This window comes from Anolis sagrei, chromosome 4 (genome assembly GCF_037176765.1).
Source record: "Anolis sagrei isolate rAnoSag1 chromosome 4, rAnoSag1.mat, whole genome shotgun sequence".
NCBI lineage: Eukaryota > Metazoa > Chordata > Lepidosauria > Squamata > Dactyloidae > Anolis > Anolis sagrei.
Window position 1 is genome coordinate 126,796,539 of NC_090024.1, and position 22,951 is coordinate 126,819,489.

The 22,951-nt window shown below is 40.8% G+C and overlaps 1 protein-coding gene across 4 annotated transcripts in view; it reads right to left on the reverse strand.

Moving 5' to 3' along the window:
* RASAL2 (RAS protein activator like 2) overlaps positions 1-22,951 on the reverse strand; it is a 298,400-nt gene that overhangs the window by 156,020 nt on the left and 119,429 nt on the right. For all 4 annotated transcript variants that reach the window (XM_060774420.2, XM_060774417.2, XM_060774418.2 and 1 more), the window contains exon 3: positions 14,087-14,216. In XM_060774420.2, coding sequence (XP_060630403.2) covers positions 14,087-14,216 — 130 coding nt within the window. The remainder of the gene's footprint in view (positions 1-14,086; positions 14,217-22,951) is intronic.

The following is a 22,951-nucleotide window of genomic DNA, read 5'->3' on the forward strand; positions in this document are numbered from 1 at the left end:
ACTATGAGCCACTTTGAGTATCTTTTTTGGAGGGATAAAGCGGGATACAAACGCTAGTACTATGATGACTATTATTGTTGTTGTTCATTCATTCAGTCGTTTCTGACTCTTTGTGACCTCATGGACCAGCCCACACTAGAGCTCCCTGTCGGCCATCACCACCCCCAGCTCCTTCAAGGTCAAGCCAGTCACTTCAAGGATGCCATCCATCCATTTTGCCCTTGGTCGGCCCCTCTTCCTTTTTCCTTCCATTTTCCCCAGCATAATTGTCTTCTCTAAGCTTTCCTTTCTTCTCATGATGTGGCCAAAGTACTTCATCTTTGCCTTTACTATCCTTCCCTCCAGTGAGCAGCCGGGCTTTATTTCCTGAAGTATGGACTGGTTGGATCTTCTGGTGGTCCAAGGCACTCTCAGAACTTTCCTCCAACACCACAGTTCAAAAGCATCTATCTTCCTTCGCTCAGCCTTCCCTATGGTGCAGCTCTCACATCCGTACCAATTTTCTTCAGCTAGCTCATCAGCAGAATCGGAGTGCATCTGCCCCTTGATCTTGCACTCTCCAGAAGCTGAAGCACAAAGTATTGCAGCTTCTGACATTGAAGTTGGCATCTGCTCACCCTGTCTTCCATGAATTTATCCAATCATCCCATCTTGTCAGCTGAGCCATTGTGGTGTAGAGGTTTGAATGTTGCACTAGGACACCAAGAGACCAGGATTGAAATCCCTGTTCAGCTATGGGAACGAGCTGGGTGATCTTCTCTCAGCCCGAGGGAAAGTCAGTGGCACACACCTTGTGAACAAGTATTTCCAAGAAAACCTTAGGGCCCTTCCACACAGCCATACAACCCAGAATATCAAAACAGAATAACCCACAATATCTGTTTTGAACTGGGTTATCTGAGTCCACACTGCCATATATCCCAGTTCAAGGGAGATAATGTGGGATTTTATTTAGCTGTGTGGAAGGGGCCTTAGAAGCACAGAACAAGAACAGTTGTTTTCAGCCATCACACCATCTTGTGGTAGTAAATTGTGAATTTACTTCATATTTACTTTGATTTGTCTTGAACCTTAACCACTCAGAATTAGTGTGTGATCCTCAGATCTAGTATTATGAGAACACTGTACTCCAATTTATACATCACTATCATGTTACTCCTATCTTATTCCCCTTAGCGAAAGAGTCATATATAATGTAGTCTGCCATTAAAAATGTGTTGGTCCAGACCTCATAATCATTTTGGTTGTTCTTTTCTATTTTTATAATGTCTTTTCAAAGTGCAATGACCAGGACTGAACACAGTATTCCACATGTGGTCACACCATGGATATGTCTACAGTCAAGGTAATACTGGCAGTGTTATTTATTGTCTGTATTGCTGTGTTGTTTTATTGATGTATTTGGGCTCGGCCTCTTGTAAACCGCACCGAGTCCTCCGGGAGATGGTAGAGGGGTATAAATAAAGGATTATTATTATTATTATTATTATTATTATTATTATTATTATTTCCCTTTTCCTATCATGCCCTACTTGGAATTTGACTTTTCTAAAAGACCTGTCTACACATCAAGTTTGTATTTTCACAGAGATGTCAGCCATGATCTCAGATCTTTTGATCTGTCAATGTCAGCTCATACTTCACTACAGTACAGTTGACACTGGAGTCTGGTTCAGGTGGTGGTGGTGGTGGACTATGCATCCCTTTATGCTCATTTTTTTGTGAATTTCAATTTACCATTTTATTACTAATAGATCCTTTTAGAACTTGTCACCATTATTTTTTGCTCTCACTCCCCTAAATAATTTAATGAACCATTATTTTTATAAATATCTCCACAACCATTGTTCCTAATATCCTATGTTAGGGGGTTAGAGGTATTAAGAGACTTGACAGGCATGTCTTCATTTATGCAACAGAGTATTACATATATGTATCCTCTCATACCAGTTTATTCAGTTGTACCATTGTCTAATGTAAACTTCTGCCTAAATTTCTAACAGACCATTGATGTGAAACAATGTGGAAAGCAGTCTTCAATTTAAGAATTTTGTGCATAAAACTTATTGCTAAGTCCTCCTTCTGCTATCATAATCCAACTGGTGCATTGCAGATGCTTTAATCGGCCAAGGTCCACAGCTGGTATCTCTTCAGATGAAAGAAGATTGATTTAACTCAAGGAGAAGTTGCATCCTTATATCAACCAGTCATTTAAAACTTAATTGCATCGCACAGCTGAAGCTCACGGGATCCTGGTGCACCCACATAGTAAAACTATTGCTTTGCAAGCTGATTCATCCCATTATGTTAACTAGGAAGTATTACCGTCTGCTGAAATGGATGAAGAGCAGTAACTCAATTGAAAGTATACCAAGTATATGGAATCGTTCAGGTCAGTTCAGAAATGTCTAAATTACTGCTAAATATCCTTTCAGTTAGTCTTGACTTTTGTGTCTGTTTTTTCTCAGAAGAAGAGCTCTTGGCTCTGTTGACATCATTGGTGAAATCATGCATCCAACCAATAGACTTTGGTGGCAGCTTACTAATATATTAGATGCACATTACAAGATGTGTATCAATCACTATTTCTCCATTGCTGTGCATTCTCTCCAAGATGTTATATTCATTTTGTCCTTCCTCAGCCAAATAGGATTTCTATGTAGCTCACTAATGGCAAAACAATATGGATTAGATCTGGCACTACCACATCCCTATGGACTGGCTTTGTCCTCTCTTGTGCAGCAAAATTCTGAGAAGTGGGACATGCACTCCTTAAGTGAGGACACAAAAAAGCAATTTAGTAGTTTAACATGACCCATTTCCACCCGATATTTTATGTGACCCCCCAGGTACAAAAATAAAATAAAATAAAAAGTCTTGCTAACGAGGCTGAACTTCGTATTTTTATGAAGTTCAACTGAAGCATTTTCTACACTGTGCACTCTGCATATTGTTGCTAGCAGTACTGTGTAAAGGTCTAAAATAGGCACTAAGTGGCATTCAGAAACGTTTTAATGTTGCCAAATTTTCATGACTCCAACATTGAACCCCATTTGAGGTCAGAACTCGCAGTTTAAGAAGCAGTACTTTAAAGAGTGTAGGTTACATGGTGCATTGTAAGGACCAGAAACAGCATGTCAATGGATGAAGTATTACAAGGTTATGGAACAATCCTTCCCAAATCTTTCGCCACATGTTCCTGTAACCCCTCAAGATGTGACATCCCAAAAAGATATGACAACCCTAAAATAACTTAAATATGTCTCTAATCATTCTGGATCAATGTTTGCACATTAATGTGTAACCTTGAGAACATTGTCTGTGATATGATGAGGAAAAATAACCATCAGAGTGAAACTTATCCTTATGCTTCCATTCAATCTTGGATCAGTTAACAGATTTATGAAACCACAAAAGGGGGTTTTCTGCACAGAAACATTTCTCTCTCTTTGATTATAAGCTAGGAGTTGGCAAATTGCAGTTCTCAAACAAAGCAGGCAAACTCCCATCTGCCCTTGCCAGCACAGCCAAATGCGAAGAATTTTGAGCGGTGCAATCCAACCATTTCTGACAGTTTGCACTTTGCACTGTCCTCTAATCAAGCTTTATAGGGTTGGTCTAGTCTGGAAGAGATTCTTCAGCAAATCAGAAGTAAATATTCCATTATCAAATTGCAGATCATTCAAGAAGTGAATATCCAAATGCTATCTGTGCCATGAACTCACACAGTATAATTCACAGCGAAAATCTACAGCACAAGCCCAACAGAAGTGAAAGGGAGCCACAAGCAAAAATAATTGAAAATGGTAACAAATATCGAAAATCATCCCCATACTGCCCACAGAATTACTTAAGAAAAATCACTGTCTGGAGTTGGAAAAGATGTTTAAAAACCATTCCTATGACAATAATATCCTGGCTGTGGAACTCCCACCCGAGTGAAATTAGATCTGCTGCATCCTTCTTGACCTTCCGGAAACAAGTAAAATCCTGGCTTTGGGATCAGGCCTTTGGAGAATAGGCTGACCTACTGACGTGTTGACTTATTTAGAACTGATGGACTGCCCTTGGATAATGATTAAAATTGGTGACCACTGACTATTTGTTGTCCTTTTTTATATTGTTTTTATATTGTTTATACGGTTTTATACTGTTTTATATTGTTATTATTACATTGCTGTTAATTTTATATTTATGTTTTGATGTGGGTGCCATGGGGTGCCACTTTGTTAGCCGCCCTGAGTCCCTCTGCGGAGGTTGAGAAAGGACGGGATATAAAAGCCCTAAATAAATAATAAATAAATAATAAAACAAGTAGCACAGCGCAATTGTCAAGACCCAGAAGCCTCAAGAATGCCAAACATAGTGTAAAAGATCCAAACACAGATTTATTATATACAAAAAAAGGCTTAGAGACACTTACTTCAGAGTCTTAAGCATGAACCAAGAGTTTGTAGCAAACACAAAGTGAAAAAAGCAATTTAAATATAATCCGGATTATCCTGGCATATAATCCGGTATAACAGAAACATGTAGCAATCTGCTTGAAATTCACAGAGTCCAAAGAACGTACAAAACCAAGTTGGGTTGAAGCAAAAACAGTGTCCAAAGGCAGTCCGTAGTTCAAGCACGTTCCAAACAAGATGAAATAGTCCAAAAAGTGTAATCGTTGTCAAACACGGCCCGGAGTCAAAACAGGAGAGTAGAAGTCATCACTTACGGAGTTTCAAGAAGGAAACACGGAAATCTGTAGTCCAAGGACCCAAGCTCAAGAATAATAGCAGGAACAAAGATTCACAACCAAAAAGACACTTTCCCTTCTGCAAAGACCCATTGAAACCCAATCAACTTATATCCTAAAGTTCCTCATCAGAAGATGAGCTGCTCCCCACCCTTTCATCATCACTCTCAGCTGCCCCATTCCCTGCAGCTGAACCCAGCCTCCCATCTCTCCACCATTGCCAGCGTCTGCCAAGATTTAGAACTTGCCAAGTGTTCCCAGATTGCTACTCTTCTGTAAACCCCTCAAAGTTATCACTGGAGGTAGGTTGGGTACAGATATCCCTAATCTCCTGTACATGGGTCCAGTCAAGATCATCCTCCTCCCCCATGTCACCCTCAGACCCATCACTCCTTTCAAAACCCATAATGTTTTCATCCTCTGTTGGAGTGCTAAGTATATCACGGATACGCTTCCTTTGAATCTCCTCAGATTCCTGTTCATGAGTAGCCCGCTTGATTCCCCTGCTTTCCTCTCCTTCCCCCATTTCGCAGTCTGAGAAACCCTCAAAGCAGGCATGTAGCCGGGGGGGGGGGGGGGGGGGGGCTTGAGGGGCTTCAGCCCCCCCCCCCCCGAAATTCTCATGGTGGTTCGCGAAAAGGCCTTACTGGTGCATTATTTAAACTGTTATGTTCATTCATATCATGATCTGATTACCATACTCAATATACCCCATATGCATGGGGGTATTGGGGTAATGATACAAAAGGTTTGCTAGGGTAGACCCTCTTTCACTCAGACTCAGCCCCCCCCCGAAACTCACCCCCCCGAAACTCAGCCCCCCCCCCCCGAAAAAACTCAGCCCCCCCCCAAATCGAAATCCTGGCTACGGGCCTGCCTCAAAGGATTCGGAATCAGTTGGGGCCATGAAGATATCTCTAATCCGCTTTCGCTGCTGCTGCTGCTCCTCCAACACCTGCGCAGCCCTTTTCTCCCTTCTACCAGTAGTAGTAACATTACTATCACGCTGTACTACAACAGCAATGGAGTCAAAAATTACAATATACTTTGCTAACCCTAATGAGAAAAGCATAAAAGTCACAGAGAAACAAAACTACGTGGCATACCATGTTCTAGGAGTATTTGACAGCCAGCTATTGAAAAAGCAGAGTTAGTAGGATGTTCTGCTGTGGTATGGGTTGGGTTAATAAATCTTAATATACTTGAAAATGTTGAGCAGAAGATTCGCATTGCGTGTTCTCACTCCCCTTGCCTCCAGCAAGAGCTGCTAATCCCCAATGAATCAAGAATGAATTCTGGCATACACAAGGATGAAGAAAAGGTAAACTCCTTCAGCAGGCTAGAATCATTAATTTCTCTTCCTAAGGTCTCATCTTGGGTCTGGTTCTCCCTCATTTGCAACAATTACAGCTTTCCAAAACACAGGGGAATCCCAGAACCTTTGTTTGTCTTCTTTCTAATTAGAGGGAGAATGTGAGGCAGGCTACGCTGTTACTAATTATGGCTTCACTACGGTACAATATTTCTTAGCAACTGACACCCTGATTAGGGAGAGGTTTGCCTGAACAGCTCCCATCCTTCAAAACTGTACTTTTAATGAATTCTGGGAAAATAAAACACATGCATCGCTAAAACTCTAAGGATTTTTAAAAATATAAGTACTGAATATCTAATATGAAGGGATGATTTTATTCTTACTCCAGGGCTTACTTTCCAAGTCACAGGCTATATGAGCCTCATGAAAGGCTTCTTATGTTGGCGATGGAAATAAAGAATGTGAAAAATAAACGAGAAGTGAAGCATTTGGGAATTCCTTCAAAAGTCTGATTTCTAAGGCTGGATCTACACTGCCCTATATTCCAGGATCTGACCCCAGATTATCTGATTTCAACTGGATTATATGAGTCTACACTGCCAAATAATACAAGGCAATGAAGATCCAGTCTTAGTGGATTCCCTAGAAGGCAGATTTGTTATTGTTCTAGTATAAAAATTACTGAGTTGGAAGGTACTATTTATTTGGATTATTTTACAGCATATTTTGTATTTTAAGACATTCAAAGCAGTTCATGTTCTTCAATAAATGCAAACCAACCCCGCTATAAAAAGAGAAAGTTTATAAAACCAAAATAATATTTCCAAATGGGTGGGAAACAATGACACAATATAGAACAACTTCGGGTTAAGGGTCAGTGAAATGTATGGGTTACCACCATATATATCATCGTATCCTTTCCCTTGATGTTAGAAATGTAACTAAAATAATGAGGAACAGCTGCACAAGAACATAGATACCAGGATCCTATTTGCAATTTATTATTCCTTTAAAAAACATTTCATTAAAAAAGGGAACGTATATAAGACAGCACTATCTTAGAATTGGTAAATTTAAAACAGACATCAAAAGAGCTGCAAGACCAAGACGAAGCCACAAGAGTAAAGACAAAGATCCACTAGAGCAGTGGTTCCCAACCTTTGGTCCTCCAGGTGTTTTGGACTTCAGCTGGTAAACTGGCTGGGATTTCTAGGAGTTGAAGTCCAAAATACCTAGAAGAGCAAAGTTTGGGAAACCCTAGTGTAGCGGAAAATTGTTCTTACCATAATCAAGCAAACCTCTGACTGCCTAGGGAAACTGACGAAGAAACATAACCTACAAACAATCTACAGATCCACCAAGAAAACTCAACAAATGCTACAATTAGCAAAGGATAAACTGGATCCGCTAACCCAGGGGTCCCCAAACTACGGCCTGTGGGCCACTTCCAGCCCGCCAAGGGCACATATCTGGCCCGCGGAGGAGGAGTGCCCCCCCCACAGCGCCCCTCCCTTGGCTGCCTCACGCTGCCCATCGGGCCTGATGGATAGCATGAGCCAGCCAAGGGCAGCTGTTTACGCGTGATGTGCTTTACGCACAAATAGGCTGCGCAGGGCTGCTCCTCCCTTGGCAGGCTCACGCTATCCGTCAAGCCCAATGGGCAGCATGAGCCAGCCAAGGGAGGCTGCCCCGGCGCTCCATGCAGTCATGCCGGCTACATGACCTTGGAGGTGTCTACGGACAACGCTGGCTCTTCCACTTAGAAATGCAGATGAGCACCACACCTCAGAGTCAGACACGACTGGACTTCATGTCAGAGGAAAACCTTTAACTAGGAAAATTGTGGAAGATCCAGGGTGGGAGAAAGAACTCTTGTCTGTTGGAGGTAGGTATGAATGTTTCAATTGGCCACCTTGATTACCATTTCATAGCCTGACAGTTTTTAGGGAGAATCCTTTGTTGAGAGGTGATTAGCTGGCCCTGATTGTTTCTTGTCTGGAGTTCCCCTGTGTTTGAGTGTTGTTCTTTATTTACAGTTATAATTTTAGAGTTTTTTTTAATACTGGTAGCCAGATTTTGTTCAGACTAGAAATAGGAAGATTTCCCATTCTCTGCTCCTGGAATTACTGCCTAAAGAGGGCTAGAAAGAACCCCCTCTAAGGGCCCTTCCACACAGCAAAATAAGATATGTGCAATGTGCATAGGAATTTTTTTATTGATGTTTTTTTTTAAAAAAAACTATAGTCCGGCCCTCCAACGGTTTGAGGGACAGTGAATTGGCTCCCGGTTTAAAAAGTTTGAGGACCCCTGCTCTAACCACTGCAGGAGTCTATCATATATTCCGCACCTATGGATAAGGCTACATAGAGACCACCAAATGCAGCGCCCAGACTTGAATCAAAGAACATGAAACGCACTGCAGACTAATTTAATAGAGAAGTCAGCTATAGCAGAGCACTCGAGGAACCAATCTGGGCACAGAATATTATTGAGAACACAGAAATGCTGGACCACTCTGACAAACATCATGTTGGACTACACAGAGAAGCCATTGAAATCCACAAGCATGTGGACAATTTCAACAGAAAGGAGGAAACCATGAAAATGAACAAAACCTGGCTACCAGTATTAAAAACACCAGAATCAAGACAGTAAATACTAATAAACACCACACAAAACCAGGGGAATTCCAGATAGCAGTTGATCAAGTGCCAGTTAAACAAATGATGCCTCCAGGCAAACAACAACAGTCAGATTGACCTTGTAGCTGCAAGGCTACTCAATGCTAATAGCAACATTCACACTTGATTCAAACAGACATGGGTTCTCCCACCTTGGATATTTCAGATAGATATAGCTATAGATACACACACACACACATTCCACTGGCCTCATTTCCAACAGACCTCTGAGGATGCCAGCCACAGATGCAGGCAAAACATCAAGAGAGAATGCTACTGGAACATGGCCATACAGCCCGAAAAACTCACAGAAGCCCAAATCCAAAACTATTTGGAATTTGATAACTTTCTCAGTTATGTATTCAGGATGGGGCTGAAAGTATACATTTGCTACATGGCTTTAAACACCATATTGAACTATGTAGAATCTAAATAATGCTGGCTTCAAGATAAATCTTTGTAGCTAAGAAGAGAAATAAACCCTCAACTCTTAAGGCGCTAAGAAACAGTGTGTCAATTGTAAATCACAAGCTAATTTAATCAAGACTAGCCATCCCCTGCCACGTGTAGCTGTAGCCCAGTCTGTGTATATGTGTTTTGTGTGTGTATATATGTGTTTATTGTGTTTGTGTATATATATGTGGCTTTGCGTATGCATTGCAATGTACTTTTTGTTTTTTAGCTTTTTTAGTCTCTTCTGCTGTGTTTTTATGAGTGACTAGCCATCTCCTGCCACGCGTTGCTGTGGACCAGTCTGTGTATATGTGTTTTGCGTGTGTATATATTTGTGTATATGTGTGTTTGCATATGTGTGTATGTGTGTGTTTGTGTGGTTTTGCGCATGAGTTGTAATTTTTGATTTTTGGCTTTTTAAACCTCTTCTGCTATGTTTTTCAGTGTTTTTATGAGTGATGGTCACTCGTTAGCCTGATAGATGTATTGTGTCCAAATTTGGTGTCAATTCGTCCAGTGATTTTTGAGTTATGTTAATCCCACAAATGAACATTCAATTTTTATTTATATAGATTGTCACTTGTTGGCCTGATAGGTGTATTGTGTCCAAATTTGGTGTCAATTGGTCCAGTGGTTTTTGAGTTATGTCAATCCCACAAACGAACATTACATTTTTATTTATATAGATAATATCTGATCAATAGGTACATCTTTCATAAACAATGTTTGCATATGAAGTCAAGTCAGATTGTATCTATTTGCATGTGTGCATGAATTTGTGTGAACAGATTTGGGGAGGTGGCAGGAAAAGCTTTACCCTGGGGTTTCTGTTCTGGCTATTTTATCTATCCTCTTGTACTTTCCAGCATTTGGTGTCCATTCCAAAGCTATTTTGGGGGCAGCTGTTGCCTGGACTGCTGGAAACACATGCTGCTGGCTGCCATCTGTTCTCTCTTTTCTGTTCAGTCATGTCCAGTGCTCTCCTTCACAAAATCAACTTGCATTATATTTTTAAAGAGTCAGGTAAGTATGCAGTTCACTTCAGAGCATGACTTTCAAGAAATGAGATTCTCAGTGCTTGAAAGGTGTAAATGTAGAACTTTTAGTAAAAAGAACAAAACAAAACAAAAAACTTGGGTTGACTTATCCACAGGTCAATGCGATCAAAAAGGAGACACCTCGTTCTTAGAGCACAGTGGCAAAAGGCAAGAGCTCAGTCCATCCTTAAAAGAAGCAACAGCTCCCTCTACTCTTTCTGCTGTGGCACTGCTTGTGGCCTTTTTGAATGCTTTGATAAGGAGATGACCGTGGTGGTTAGGGCCTGATAGTCCCCTGAATTGCCATTACTTTTTTTCTCCTTTTTGCAGAATGACCTTGATTTTCCATGGGTCAAACCAAAATCCATGATTTTGGCTGCCAAACCTGCCCTTGAATGATACATGAGCATATACAATAATTAAAAATGAAACAAAACTAATGGGGGGAAAACCTGTGATTTAATGAAAGTCTTAATCCATGTTACCATCCTATTCCAGATATTTTTTCAACTCTATCCGCCCTTGCACTATCATAGTGCTACTAAACCTGTACTCCAGTGATACCTGATGTACAGGTGGCATTCAGATGCATTGCACAATCCACATGAAATCATGAATGGCTCTGTCATTTCAGGAGAGCTTCCCTCCCACTGAAATTATTATTATTATTATTATTATTATTAATAATAATAATAATAATAATAATCTTTATTTATACCCCACCACCATCTCCCCAGTGGGGACTTGGAGCGGCTTACATGAGGCCAAGCCTGAACAACAAAACCAAAACACAACCGAAAACACAAACAGTAAACAGGAACATCATAATAAAATAAAACATGTAAATACATAACAATATAAAATAACAATAGACGCAATCACAATGACAATGGGCGGGCTACATGTAATGATTAACAGAGAGACTAACTAAAACTAATTAAAACTCGGGTGAGATAAAAAAGAGACAGATTATTTGCGGAGGATTCACATTATTAAGACGCACGTGGAGTCACTCACTCTTTCTTAGAGCAGGAATGGCCAAAGTGCCATGCTTGATTTATTGGATTGTTTAGTAGCAAGCAGCTTCCTGTCAAACAAACTCAAGAACAATCTTTTTCGCAAGTTCATTTCTTCCCCTTAGGATCACAGATTTGGAGTGAACACAAAGAACATCAAGTCCAATCCTCTGCTGTACAGAAATAAAAACACTCCTGAAAGATGGCTATCCAGCTTCTGTTTAAACAAGTTTAAAAAGTTTAAGATGTTTAAAAAGCCACGAGAGTAAAGACAAAGATCTACCTTGAGGAAAAGAGTTCCAATCCAATCCAATAAGCCTTTATTGGCATATACATAGCAAAAAATATATAAAACACAGTACATGCCATAAAAAAGGGAACTTCACATTTGCTACACATTCAGTTTACAGACTTCGTTCCGGAATTGTCCCACTGAAAGGCAGCAGTTGAAATCTGGACAGTTTAAAAGCATTGTGCTTAGTCTGGAGGAAAAGAGTTCTTACCATACATCAAAAGAACCACTGGCCGCATAGGGAAGCTGGTAACGAAACACAACCTACAGACCCACTAAGAAAATTCAACAAATGCTACATTCAGCAGAAGACAAGAGGGATCTTTGAACCACTGTAGAAGCCTATTGTATACTGTGCTGCTATGGACAAGTCTACACAGGGACCACCAAACACAGTGCCCAAATACAAATCATGAAAGGCACTGCAGACTACTACATCTAGAAAAGTCAGCCGTAGCAGAGCACTTGATGAACCAACCTGGACACAGCATATTATTTGAGAACACAGAAATGCTGGATGACTCTTGACAACCATTATGTCTGACCACGCAGAGAAACCATTGAAATCCACAAGAACATGGACAATTTCAACAGAAAGAACAAAACAATGAAAATTAACAAAATCTGGTTAGCAGTATTTAAAAAAACACCAGTAAATAAAGAGCAACATCCAGAAACATGGTAATTCCAGACAGCTAACAACCAAGTACCAGTTGACACCTCTCAAAAAAAGGATGCCTCCAGGCAACACAGCCAGGCTACCTATATGCAAATATCCTAACAGATTAATTTTACAGATGCAAGGCTACTCAATGTTAATCAAGTTGGCTAACTGCAACACTCGCACTTGCTTCAAACAGACAAGGGTTCTTTCTTCCACCTTGGCTGTCAAAGGCTTTCATGGCCGGAGGTACTGGGGTGTTGTGTGGTTTTCAGTCTGTATGGCCATGTTCCAGCAGCATTTTCTCCTGACGTTTTGCCTGCATCTGTGGCTGGCATCTTCAGATTCTCTTCAGAATGTTACTGGAACATGGCCATACAGCCCAAAAACCTCACAGAAATCCAAATTTCAGGTTGTTCACCCTCATCTAGTCCATTAGTGACAATAAACCCTGGTTTAACACAGAGAGAGCTTCCCTGGAATCAGATGGAAAGGAAAGATACAACAGGGAGCTATTAAAATATTTATTTATTTATTTACGACATTTATATGCCGCCCTTCTCACCCCAAAGGGGACTCAGAGTGGCTTACAAGTAATATGAGTAATATGTACATAAAACATACTATATTATTAGCATAGTGCTAATACATCATTCATAATATTAATCTTATATACTATTATATTGTTGCTGGGGAAGGGCTCTGATGTCATAGGAGACAAGATGGAACTGTGACACTAAACCCCCCAAATTGCGGGTGACCTCTCCCAAGAATTTAATGAAAGTATTAGTCATCATCATGGGGGACAGAACCAAGTCCTGAGTGACAGCACAAGCCAATGTCAGGGTATTAAAGAGGCATATCCAGGCCCGTAGCCAGGATTTTGTTTCGGGGAGAGCTGAGTTTGATTCCGGGGGGGGGGGGGGGGGGGGGGGGGGGCTGAGTCTGAGCGAAAGAGGGTCTACCCTAGCAAACCTTTTGTATCGTTACCCCAATACCCCCATGCATATGGGATATATTGAGCATGGTGATCAGATCATGATATGAATAAACATAACAGTTTAAATAATATACTAGTAAGGCCTTCTCGCGGAACACCATGAGAATTTCGGGGGGGGGGGGGGCTGAAGCCCCCCAAGCCCCCCGCCCCTCGGCTACATGCCTGGGCATATCCCAGCACCACATTGAGTACAGGCCTGCAAAAACCACAACCCCTACAGACCAGTGCTCCCAAGTCTCATCCCAGATGGTGACCCAGAAGGATACCATGGTTGGTGGTGCTGAAAGCCACTGAGACATCCAGAAGAAATAAAAGGATATACTCCCTGCCTCTAGTTACCCATGTACTTTATATACCACAGTAAGAAAAGCTGTGTTTGTCCCTAAGCTAGATTGAAATGAATCTAGATAATCTAGCTCATTCAGGAACCCTGTTTGTCCTTGCAAACAACAGCCTAACTCTTGCACAGGCCAATAATTTAGGAGACTCGTGAAGATAAAATCATAACTAAGCAAGCAGTTCAAACAAGGAGTAGGAGCCCTTTAAACAGCCTTAAAACAATACCGCGCTATTCACACACACTGGGATCAATGGCTATAAATTCCAGGGTTGCTCAGTAACCTCAAAAGTACACAGTTGTCTCAATGCTATAAAACTTCCCCCTAGCTGGGAATGAAACAGAAAACACACCCATTCAAATGAATCTAAGTACTTCAAAGCTGTTGAGCGGTCCAGCATTCCTTGACAATGTCATTGCTAAAGGGCCTTAATGGAAATAACGTAAAAGGCTATCTGATCAGACAAAATATTGCAGACCTGTCGGATGTAAACTCTTGGACAAGGAATGTTATCTTAGAGAAAGTAGCCCCGCGGGTTCTGGTACAACTTACCAAGCTTAGCAGCCCCCTCTGGTGGATAGTCAGGAAATTGACCCTCCGAAGGAACACTGACAGTCCTGCGAAGGCATCGCCCTTTGGTAGGAGGCTCAGTTGTCGGTTCCTGTCCTCCTTCAACCACCATCTGCACATTAAAAGGACATGGGCATATTACCATTTATTTTTCATCATGAAAAGTTGGAAACTATAACAAGATTTTCTTGTCCAGAAGATCTTTTACTGCCCTAACTAGATTATTGAAACAGAACTTTATATAGATGGTACATGAACCTATCTGTAACCTAATATTTACAACCAATCATAAGAAAGCATTTGAGTTATACAGACTGTATGAAAAAAGGCATAACATATATCAAATATGAAGTGTATGTTGATCTTTAATATTTTCTGCATCGATATACTGTATGTGTTTGCACCCAGTACATCTTCACCTTTTCTCAAGTCAAGCCTTTCTACTTGTTGTTCGTATTTCCATACATCCTGGAGGCCACAACATCTTATAAAAATTCTCATAGATTATAATGTAAGTTTTAAATCCTCTGACTACATTTCGTCCCGTTCTTCCATTTGTATTTAATTTCCAAAATCCGGAGCCCATTTTATTTTATTGCTCTTCTTCAATGTCAAATTTTAAAGAAAGGATTTATGCATTTGTACAGGGTGAGGCAGCATCACTTCCTTTTTTCAAAACTTAATAAAACCCATTGTATGAATCAGAATTAATTTTTTTATAATGTAGGCGCATACCTAAAGTTTCGTTTTACATAGTTTTGAAGATCAAATTAGGTAGGTGATGTCCCCCATTCTCCATACACTGAGAAAACCGATATCTGGCGTTTGTCATGACTCTTGCCAGCATAGTAGGCGTTACGTTGGCAATTTCATCCTGGATGTTGGTCTTCAAATCTTGTAGGGTCCTTGGACGGTTCACATAAACATGGGATTTAAAAAAAAACCCATAGAAAAAAATCACAATCTGGAGAGCAGGCCGATCACTCCAAATCTGCTTGAAAAGTAGGCCTCAACGGCAAAAGCACGCTCCTCACTGTTCCAATGCATGATGGCAACTGAACTGTGTCAGGACAAAACTTTATACTCCCGCCTCTCGAACGAGACCACTAGTGCTCCGCTACGTCTTCAAACGACTGAATGGGGCACATTTTAAAAAAGGAAGTTATGCTGCCTCACCCTGTACATAACTGCAAGGAGCCCCCGGTGGTGCAGTGAGTTAAATCGCTGAGCTGCTGAACTTGCTGACCGAAAGGTTGGCGGTTCAAATCTGGGGAGCGGGGTGAGCTCCTGCTGTTATACTCAGCTCCTGCCAACCTAGCAGTTTGAAAATATACAAATGTGAGTAGATCAATACGTGCCGCTTTTGCGGGAAGGTAAAGGCGCTCCATGCAGTCATGCTGACCACATGACCTTGAAGGCATCTAAGGACAACGCCGGCTCAGAGGAGATGAACACCTCCCCCCCCCCCCCCCGAATCAGACACCACTAGACTTAATGTGAAAGGGAAACCTTTACCTTTACATAACTGTAAATTCAAACTGATATATTTTGTTCAAAAATATTTTGCTCATTTTAAACTTTTTGAATTGTAAGAGAACCTTTGAAAACCGTAACCATCAACAACTGCACTTTTGCTTTCATTATATAGTTTCCTCAATAGTCCTCCAATATCTTGATATTTTAAGTCTTTTTCTTTTCATGTTGTTTCTCTTCTACCAAAAGTGTCTTGTTCTGAAACCCCTTAAGTCATTTTCTGATACAGCCTGGCTTGATATCTGTTCCATAATCCCAGTAAAGCACATCTCATATAATGTTTATTAAACCGTATATCCTTAGGGCATAATCTTCTGACTCTAGTAATCTTTTATTTCTTAGCAACTTCCATTCTTTCAACTAAACCAAATAACAGGTGACAAAATGTATTTTCAAATTTTGTAAACTCAACCCCCCCTTGTTGATTTGCATCTTGCAATATTTAAATTTCACTCCTGTCATTTTTTCCTTTGCCAAATAAACTTAGATAAATCTGCCTTGATTTAAGTGGTAAATCTTTCGTCAACACCAGTATCATCTGAAATAAAAACAACAGTCTAGGTAACAAATTCATTTTATCTCTTTTAATTTCCCTAACACAGACAGATTTCATTTCTCCCATTTCTGCAAATCCTTTCTAATTTAATTCCACATTTTAGCCCATTTTCAAAAAGCATAGATTTTGTATTTTGTCATTGTGCTATGCAAATATTTCATCCTTTTCTCAATTTTATGAACAATTTCTCTATCCATTCTGTTAGATCTATCATCTTCATATTATTAGTCAGCACCACCATGCTTTACTTGTTGATTTTAAACCCTGACAGGTTCCAAAATTCTTTTAATTTTCCTATTAATTTGTTAATGGAAAGCGTGGTGGCCTCACAACTCCAGGTATTCTTGAGAGACACGGATTATCTGGATCCGGCACAGTCTGGTTTCAGACCGGGACATGGTACCGAGACGGTCTTGGTCGCCTTAGTGGATGATCTGCGCCGGGAGCTAGACAGGGGGAGTGTGTCCCTGTTGGTGCTCCTGGACCTCTCAGCGGCCTTCGATACCGTCGACCACGGTATTCTTCTGGGGCGCCTTGCAGGGATGGGTCTTGGGGGCACTGCTCTGCAGTGGCTCCGGTCATTTCTGGAGGGTCGTACTCAGAAGGTGTTACTGGGGGACTCCTGTTCAACGCCACAGCCGTTGACCTGTGGCGTTCCTCAGGGTTCCATCTTGTCCCCCTTGCTGTTTAACATCTACATGAAGCCGCTGGGTGAGATCATCCGGAGTTTCGGGGTGCGGTGTCACCTGTACGCAGATGACGTCCAACTCTGTCACTCCTTCCCACCTGCTACTAAGGAGGCCGTCGAAGTCCTGAACCGGTGCCTGGCCGCTGTAATGGTCTGGATGAGGGCGAACAAACTGAAACTAAATCCAGACAAGACAGAGGTACTCCTGGTCAGTCGCAAGGCCGAACAGGGTATAGGGTTACAGCCTGTGCTGGACGGGGTCGCACTCCCCTTGAAGGCACAGGTTCGCAGCTTGGGTGTGACCCTGGACTCATCGCTGAGCCTGGAGCCCCAGGTTTCAGCGGTGACCAGGGGAGCATTTGCACAGCTCAGGCTCGTGCGCCAGCTGCGCCCGTATCTTGGGAAGTCTGACTTGGCCACGGTGGTACACGCTTTGGTCACATCCCGCCTCGACTACTGCAACGCTCTCTACATGGGGCTGCCCTTGAAGACGGCCCGGAAGCTTCAACTAGTCCAGCGCGCGGCAGCCATGTTGTTAACGGGAGCAGGACGCAGAGAGCACACAACGCCCCTGCTGTCCCAGCTCCATTGGCTGCCGATTTGCTACCGGGCCCAATTTAAGGTGCTGGTGTTATCCTACAAACCCCTAAACGGTTCCGGCCCAAAATACCTTGCAGACCGCATCTCGGCCTACGAGCCCACGAGGGTCTTGAGATCATCCGGGGAGGCCCTTCTCTCGGTCCCGCCTGCCTCACAGGCACGCCTGGCGGGGACGAGGGAGCGGGCCTTCTCGGTGGTGGCCCCCCGGCTGTGGAACACCCTCCCTGCTGAAGTTAGACAGGCGCCCTCCTTGATGGCCTTTCGTAGGGGCCTGAAAACATGGCTCTTCGAGCAGGCCTTCAACTGAGTGTATCTTGGAATGACACTGGAATGAACTAGGATTACGAAATTCGGCTATGACCCCAGGACTTGACGAAGCGGATTTTTAGTATAAGTATATGTTATGTTGTATTTGTCTGGTTTGTTTTGTCGTGTTTCACTGTACACTGTCTTTCTTTGTTGCTGTTCACCGCCCCGAGTCGCCCTCGGGCTGAGAGGGGCGGTCAATAAATGCAAGAAATAAATAATAAATAAACACATTTCAATGAATTTTCTAAGGCAATCACCAAGTCATCAGCAAATATCTTTAATCAGTATAGTTCTTTTTTTAGCTTTATACTTTTGATCTTCAGATTTTACCTTACATCTCTGTTCCAGAGGGCAAGTATTAAATGAACAAAAGTGACAACTGACATTTTTGTCTTGTTTTTGTATCTCACAAGTGCTAGATAATTCTCTGCTCTTATTTGTGCATGTGCATTGAATATATCGACCTAACCCATAAAGTTGTCTCCAAAAGCCATCACTCCTGAAACTCTAAATAGAAAGATCTAATTCAGTTTTTATACTGATTGATATAGTGTTGGTATCTAACATAGTTTTTTTTTTCTAGACTCATTTCATGCTGGCTCTCCATGTTTGCCATCCATGTTTGGTATGTTTGGCAACGATACTCAATGTTTTTTGGGAGTGGAAAACAGAGGAGCAAAGAAAGGACTTCTGACCTGATATTGAACATTACAAGCTGTCAGTCAAAACATGGATATGAATGTGGAGGTTAAGGCATTAAATTATGAAGACACACAAAATGAATAACATTGGACCATACATTTATGAACCAGATTACTTAAGACATATCTCTTTCTCTCTCCCTCTTTCCTATGTGCTTTAAGGTCACCTGTCAACTTATGACAACCTATAAGAATTTCATAGGATTATCACAGGCAAGAAATACTCAGAAGTGATTTTGCAGTTCTTTCATCTGAAATACAGCCTACAATACCTGGTATTGATTGGCATACAGTATCATAAACCAGAGGGTTTAAATTATATGGCAACCCTTATTGACCATCTTCAATATCAGTCTTCTGCTGTCAAAAAGACAGCCTTCAATCTTCACCTTTCTATTTTCAAGAAGTGAAACTTCATTCTCGAAGAAGTTCTAAATTTGCTGATAAATGAGTTCTCAATGCCCAGTGTAGAAACTGAAGCTGAACATTTAAATTATTCATTCCCTTCCTCTGGAATTATAGCTGATATTTCTGTTTCCAGCTGAACAATATAAAGAGAGTGGCTATAACACTATGTAACTACATTTGAAAAAAATATGACTCTGGTTTGAAAGTGTTATTTCCTGTTTGCATATGTAGTACTTATGCTGAAAGCAGTTGTTAAACTCCAGAAACTTAATTTTTTGTGGCTGACACAAATTATGTTGAATTGGTTGAGAAATGATATTTATAAACCAGGAACAAAAATTGTTTTACATAGTGAAATTCAAGTTATGGCTAGAGTGATGTATACATCCAACTACACTAGCACAAAGGCAGTATTCAAGACTGCAATCCAGTAAACAAGTATTATAGTATTCAAGACTGCAATCCCATTCCTGCATTATTTGAGACATTTTCAAAACACTAAGTCAACCATACTACATGCAGGAAATACCACATCTGCGTCAACTCACATGTGATGGGGTGTACATTGGCCGTATATGCATTTCCCACACCATTTTTTAATTTATATATCTTTTCAGGAGCAAACCAATGTATTTGAGAAAACACAAACTTGGCATTCTATTAAATGTCCTTTGACCAGTATCTGGCCACTTGGAGTGCCTCTGGTGTTGCTGCAAGAAGGTCCTCCTTTGTGCATGTGGCAGGGCTCAGGCTGCATTGTAATAGGTGGTCTGTGGTTTGCTCTTCTCCACACTCGCATCTTGTGGACTCCACTTTGTAGCCCCATTTCTTAAGGTTGGCTCTGCATCTAGTGGTGCCAGGGCGCAGTCTGTTCAGTGCCTTCCTATGACAAATGGCCTGTATTATGACTTGAATTGTCATTCAATCTGATGTCCTATATTATATTAACTGATCCTGTTAATTTGTTCTGTTTCCATGATTTTTCCTATGCCTTAATACATTGTCATTTACCTTACTAAACCACTTTATCCTTTAATTAGTTCACGTAGTGGTTTTCCTCTCCCTCCAAAATTATTGTTACTGTTATTGTTGTTGCTAGCTATTTTTGTTATGTTGTTTTTGTGTTGTTTTAATTGTTATTGCTTTATTTTAATTGTATTCTGCCTGTGCTTGGGCCCCATATAAGCCACCCTGAATCTCTTCGGGGAGATGGGGGGGGTGTAGAAAAGTAAAGTTCTTCTTCTTCTTCTTCTTCTTCTTCTTCTTCTTCTTCTTCTTCTTCTTCTTCTTCCAAGTTGCCCAGTATTCTGCATGCCAAGGAGGAAGTCTCTCATTTGTTATCAGCCATGGATTGAGTTGCTGGGTTTTAGCCTGCCACTTTTGGGCTCTCGCTTTCTGAGGTGTTCCTGCAAGTATCTCTGTAGATCTTAGAAACAATTTCTTAATTTAAGGCGTTGGCATGCTGGCAGATATCCAAACAGGGGATGGGCCGGAGATGTCACTGCCTTGGTCCTTTCATTATTGGCTGCTACTTCCCGGCAGATGTCAGGTGGTGCAATACCGGCTAGATAGTGTAATTTCTCCAGTGGTGTAGGGCGCAGACAGCCACATCAATAAGACACTGTTGCTTTTTTTGCAACAGATATGCAAAAAAACTCTCATTCCAAAATTAAGTACATATAATGAGCCTCTTGCCTGAAAAGTTCCGCACAGCTGTATTTCCTTTTTAAAAATCTGGAGACAGCATCATATACTAGCCATACCTTCAACTCATAGTAACTTCTCATATTTCAGTATTTCTATTCAAAGAACTAATATTATTCATATCCTTCTGGCATTGCAAATGAATCAAATCCTCAGATAATTATGTGACCCAGATTTTATAGAAACCTCCAGATAAATATTCTGAATGTAATTATAACCATCATTTTGCCTATTCAGAAATGAATTTTCCCTTCTGCTGCATAGAGGAGAGATGAACACCTTTGCAGTCAAAACTCTGATCACAAATAATTGGTCATTATAGAGAACTCAAAGCCAGAATGTACATAATCATGTTTCATCCTTTCTGTCCTGTAGGCATACATTACTGCTTTATGTTTGAAGCAGCTGTGTGTGTTTGATCAAGGGGCAAAGAAATCATTACAGACCTTTAGAGAGAAATTAGGTTTGTGTGTGTGTGTGTGTACATATACACATACACAGAATGAGAGAGAAAGATACAATAGTCATATGTTCCTATGCCTTTTTTACAACTACTAAAACAAAAACAACCCACAATCATATATACATCTCTCAGAGAGAAAGAGAGAGAGAGAGAGAGAGAGAGAGAGTATTTATGTGTGTGTATAATATCAGTCATTGACCAGCATTAGAACATGAAGTTAAAGATGAGTAAAACATAACTTTAGGTTTTTAAATACAATTTGTTAAAGCAGTGTTAAGACACAATGTGGAGTAAGAGATTTAAAAATAGTATTAGAAACGTGTTCAGTGATAGAAGAAGAGATAAAATAATACATTTTTAAAGACCGTGACAGTTCACTTCTGAAGCACTTCACCCATATTTTTGCTGTAATAAGGCATGTGAATACTGTCATAATTTTCTCATTATAAGGAAAGTTGGGCTTGAAGCTGATGGACAAGGCTCAAAACTCACACTTCAAGTCATTATACTATGCAAGTTGCACAATAAGAACGACCTGGCAAATGAGGAAATGGGTAATTCCACTGTTATAAAGCCCGACCTTCTTCAACTAGGGTTTAATTACAGTTTTCCTTAAGTCAACCAAAATATGTGAAAGGATCCAGATGGAGAGATGAATGTTCCAGCCCTTGAAGAATAAATATGCCATACAACACAGAATGTGCAGGTATAATTTTGGCCAATTCACAGGCTTGCAAAATTCAGGGTCATAAACATTTTATTGACCTTTTATAGGAATTTGGAATTCTAAATCAAAAAATGACCTCTGATTTGCTCCACCACACACAGTTTTTTCACAACTTGCTTTGCCATTTCCATGTTGTAATGTATAATTTGATTAAATTAGCATTGAAATCAGGAATGAAATTTGTAAAAGAAGTGACAGTGGTACTGTTTTCTTAATTCAGCACTTCCAAATACATTCAAACAGTTAAAATAAAAAAATAGTTTTCTTTTATTGCAAGCTTGTGTGCAAGCAGTGATCTTCTCTATCGCTGCTTTTAGTCAATAAAGCCATAGCAATGACTGATGCGAACTGGAGAATAAGTTTCCTCATTCAGTCTTAGTCTTCAGTCTGAGGTTTGAACTGTTTAACCACATCTTGCACCAGAAGGACATTTTTGTCATGAAACATTTATATCCAATTCCTTAAAGCAAGAGATATGAAATAGCTTTAAGCATAACAGTGTAGAACGACCATTTATACATCTAGTAATGTTTATGCTACAATAAGTAGTGTTTAGAGCCACAAGACTCATGTTTTAGCTGCAGCAGACTAAGGGCCCTTCCATATAGCCATATAACCCAGAATATCAAGGCAGAAAATCCCACAATATTTGTTTTGAACTGGGTTATTGGAATGCACACTGCCACACATTCCAGTTCAAAGCAGAAAAAGTGGGATTTTATTCGGTTGCGTGGAAGGGACCTAATATGGCTCCTAGCCTTCTGGAACTAAGGCACTGAAGATTCCCACTAGGAAAAGGGCAGGATAGACATACTACACCAGAGGCAGCCCTAGGTAATTTTCAATGGTAAGCAAGCAGTATTTTGGCGCCCCCCCCCCCCTTCACTGATGTATATTTTCTGTTCGTCGTGGGAGTTCTGTGTGCCATATTTGGTTCAATTCCATCATTGGTGGAGTTCAGAATGCTCTTTGATTTTAGGTGAACTATACATCCCAGTAACTACAACTCGCATATGTCAAGGTCTATTTTCCCCCAAAGCGCCTCAAGAGCGCCCCTGGGCAAAATCAACTATACTGCAAATGCGTAATGGGTTGGGCCGCCCCTGTACTACACTCACTTACTTGAATGTAACCTCCTAATAATGTATCAGTACACCC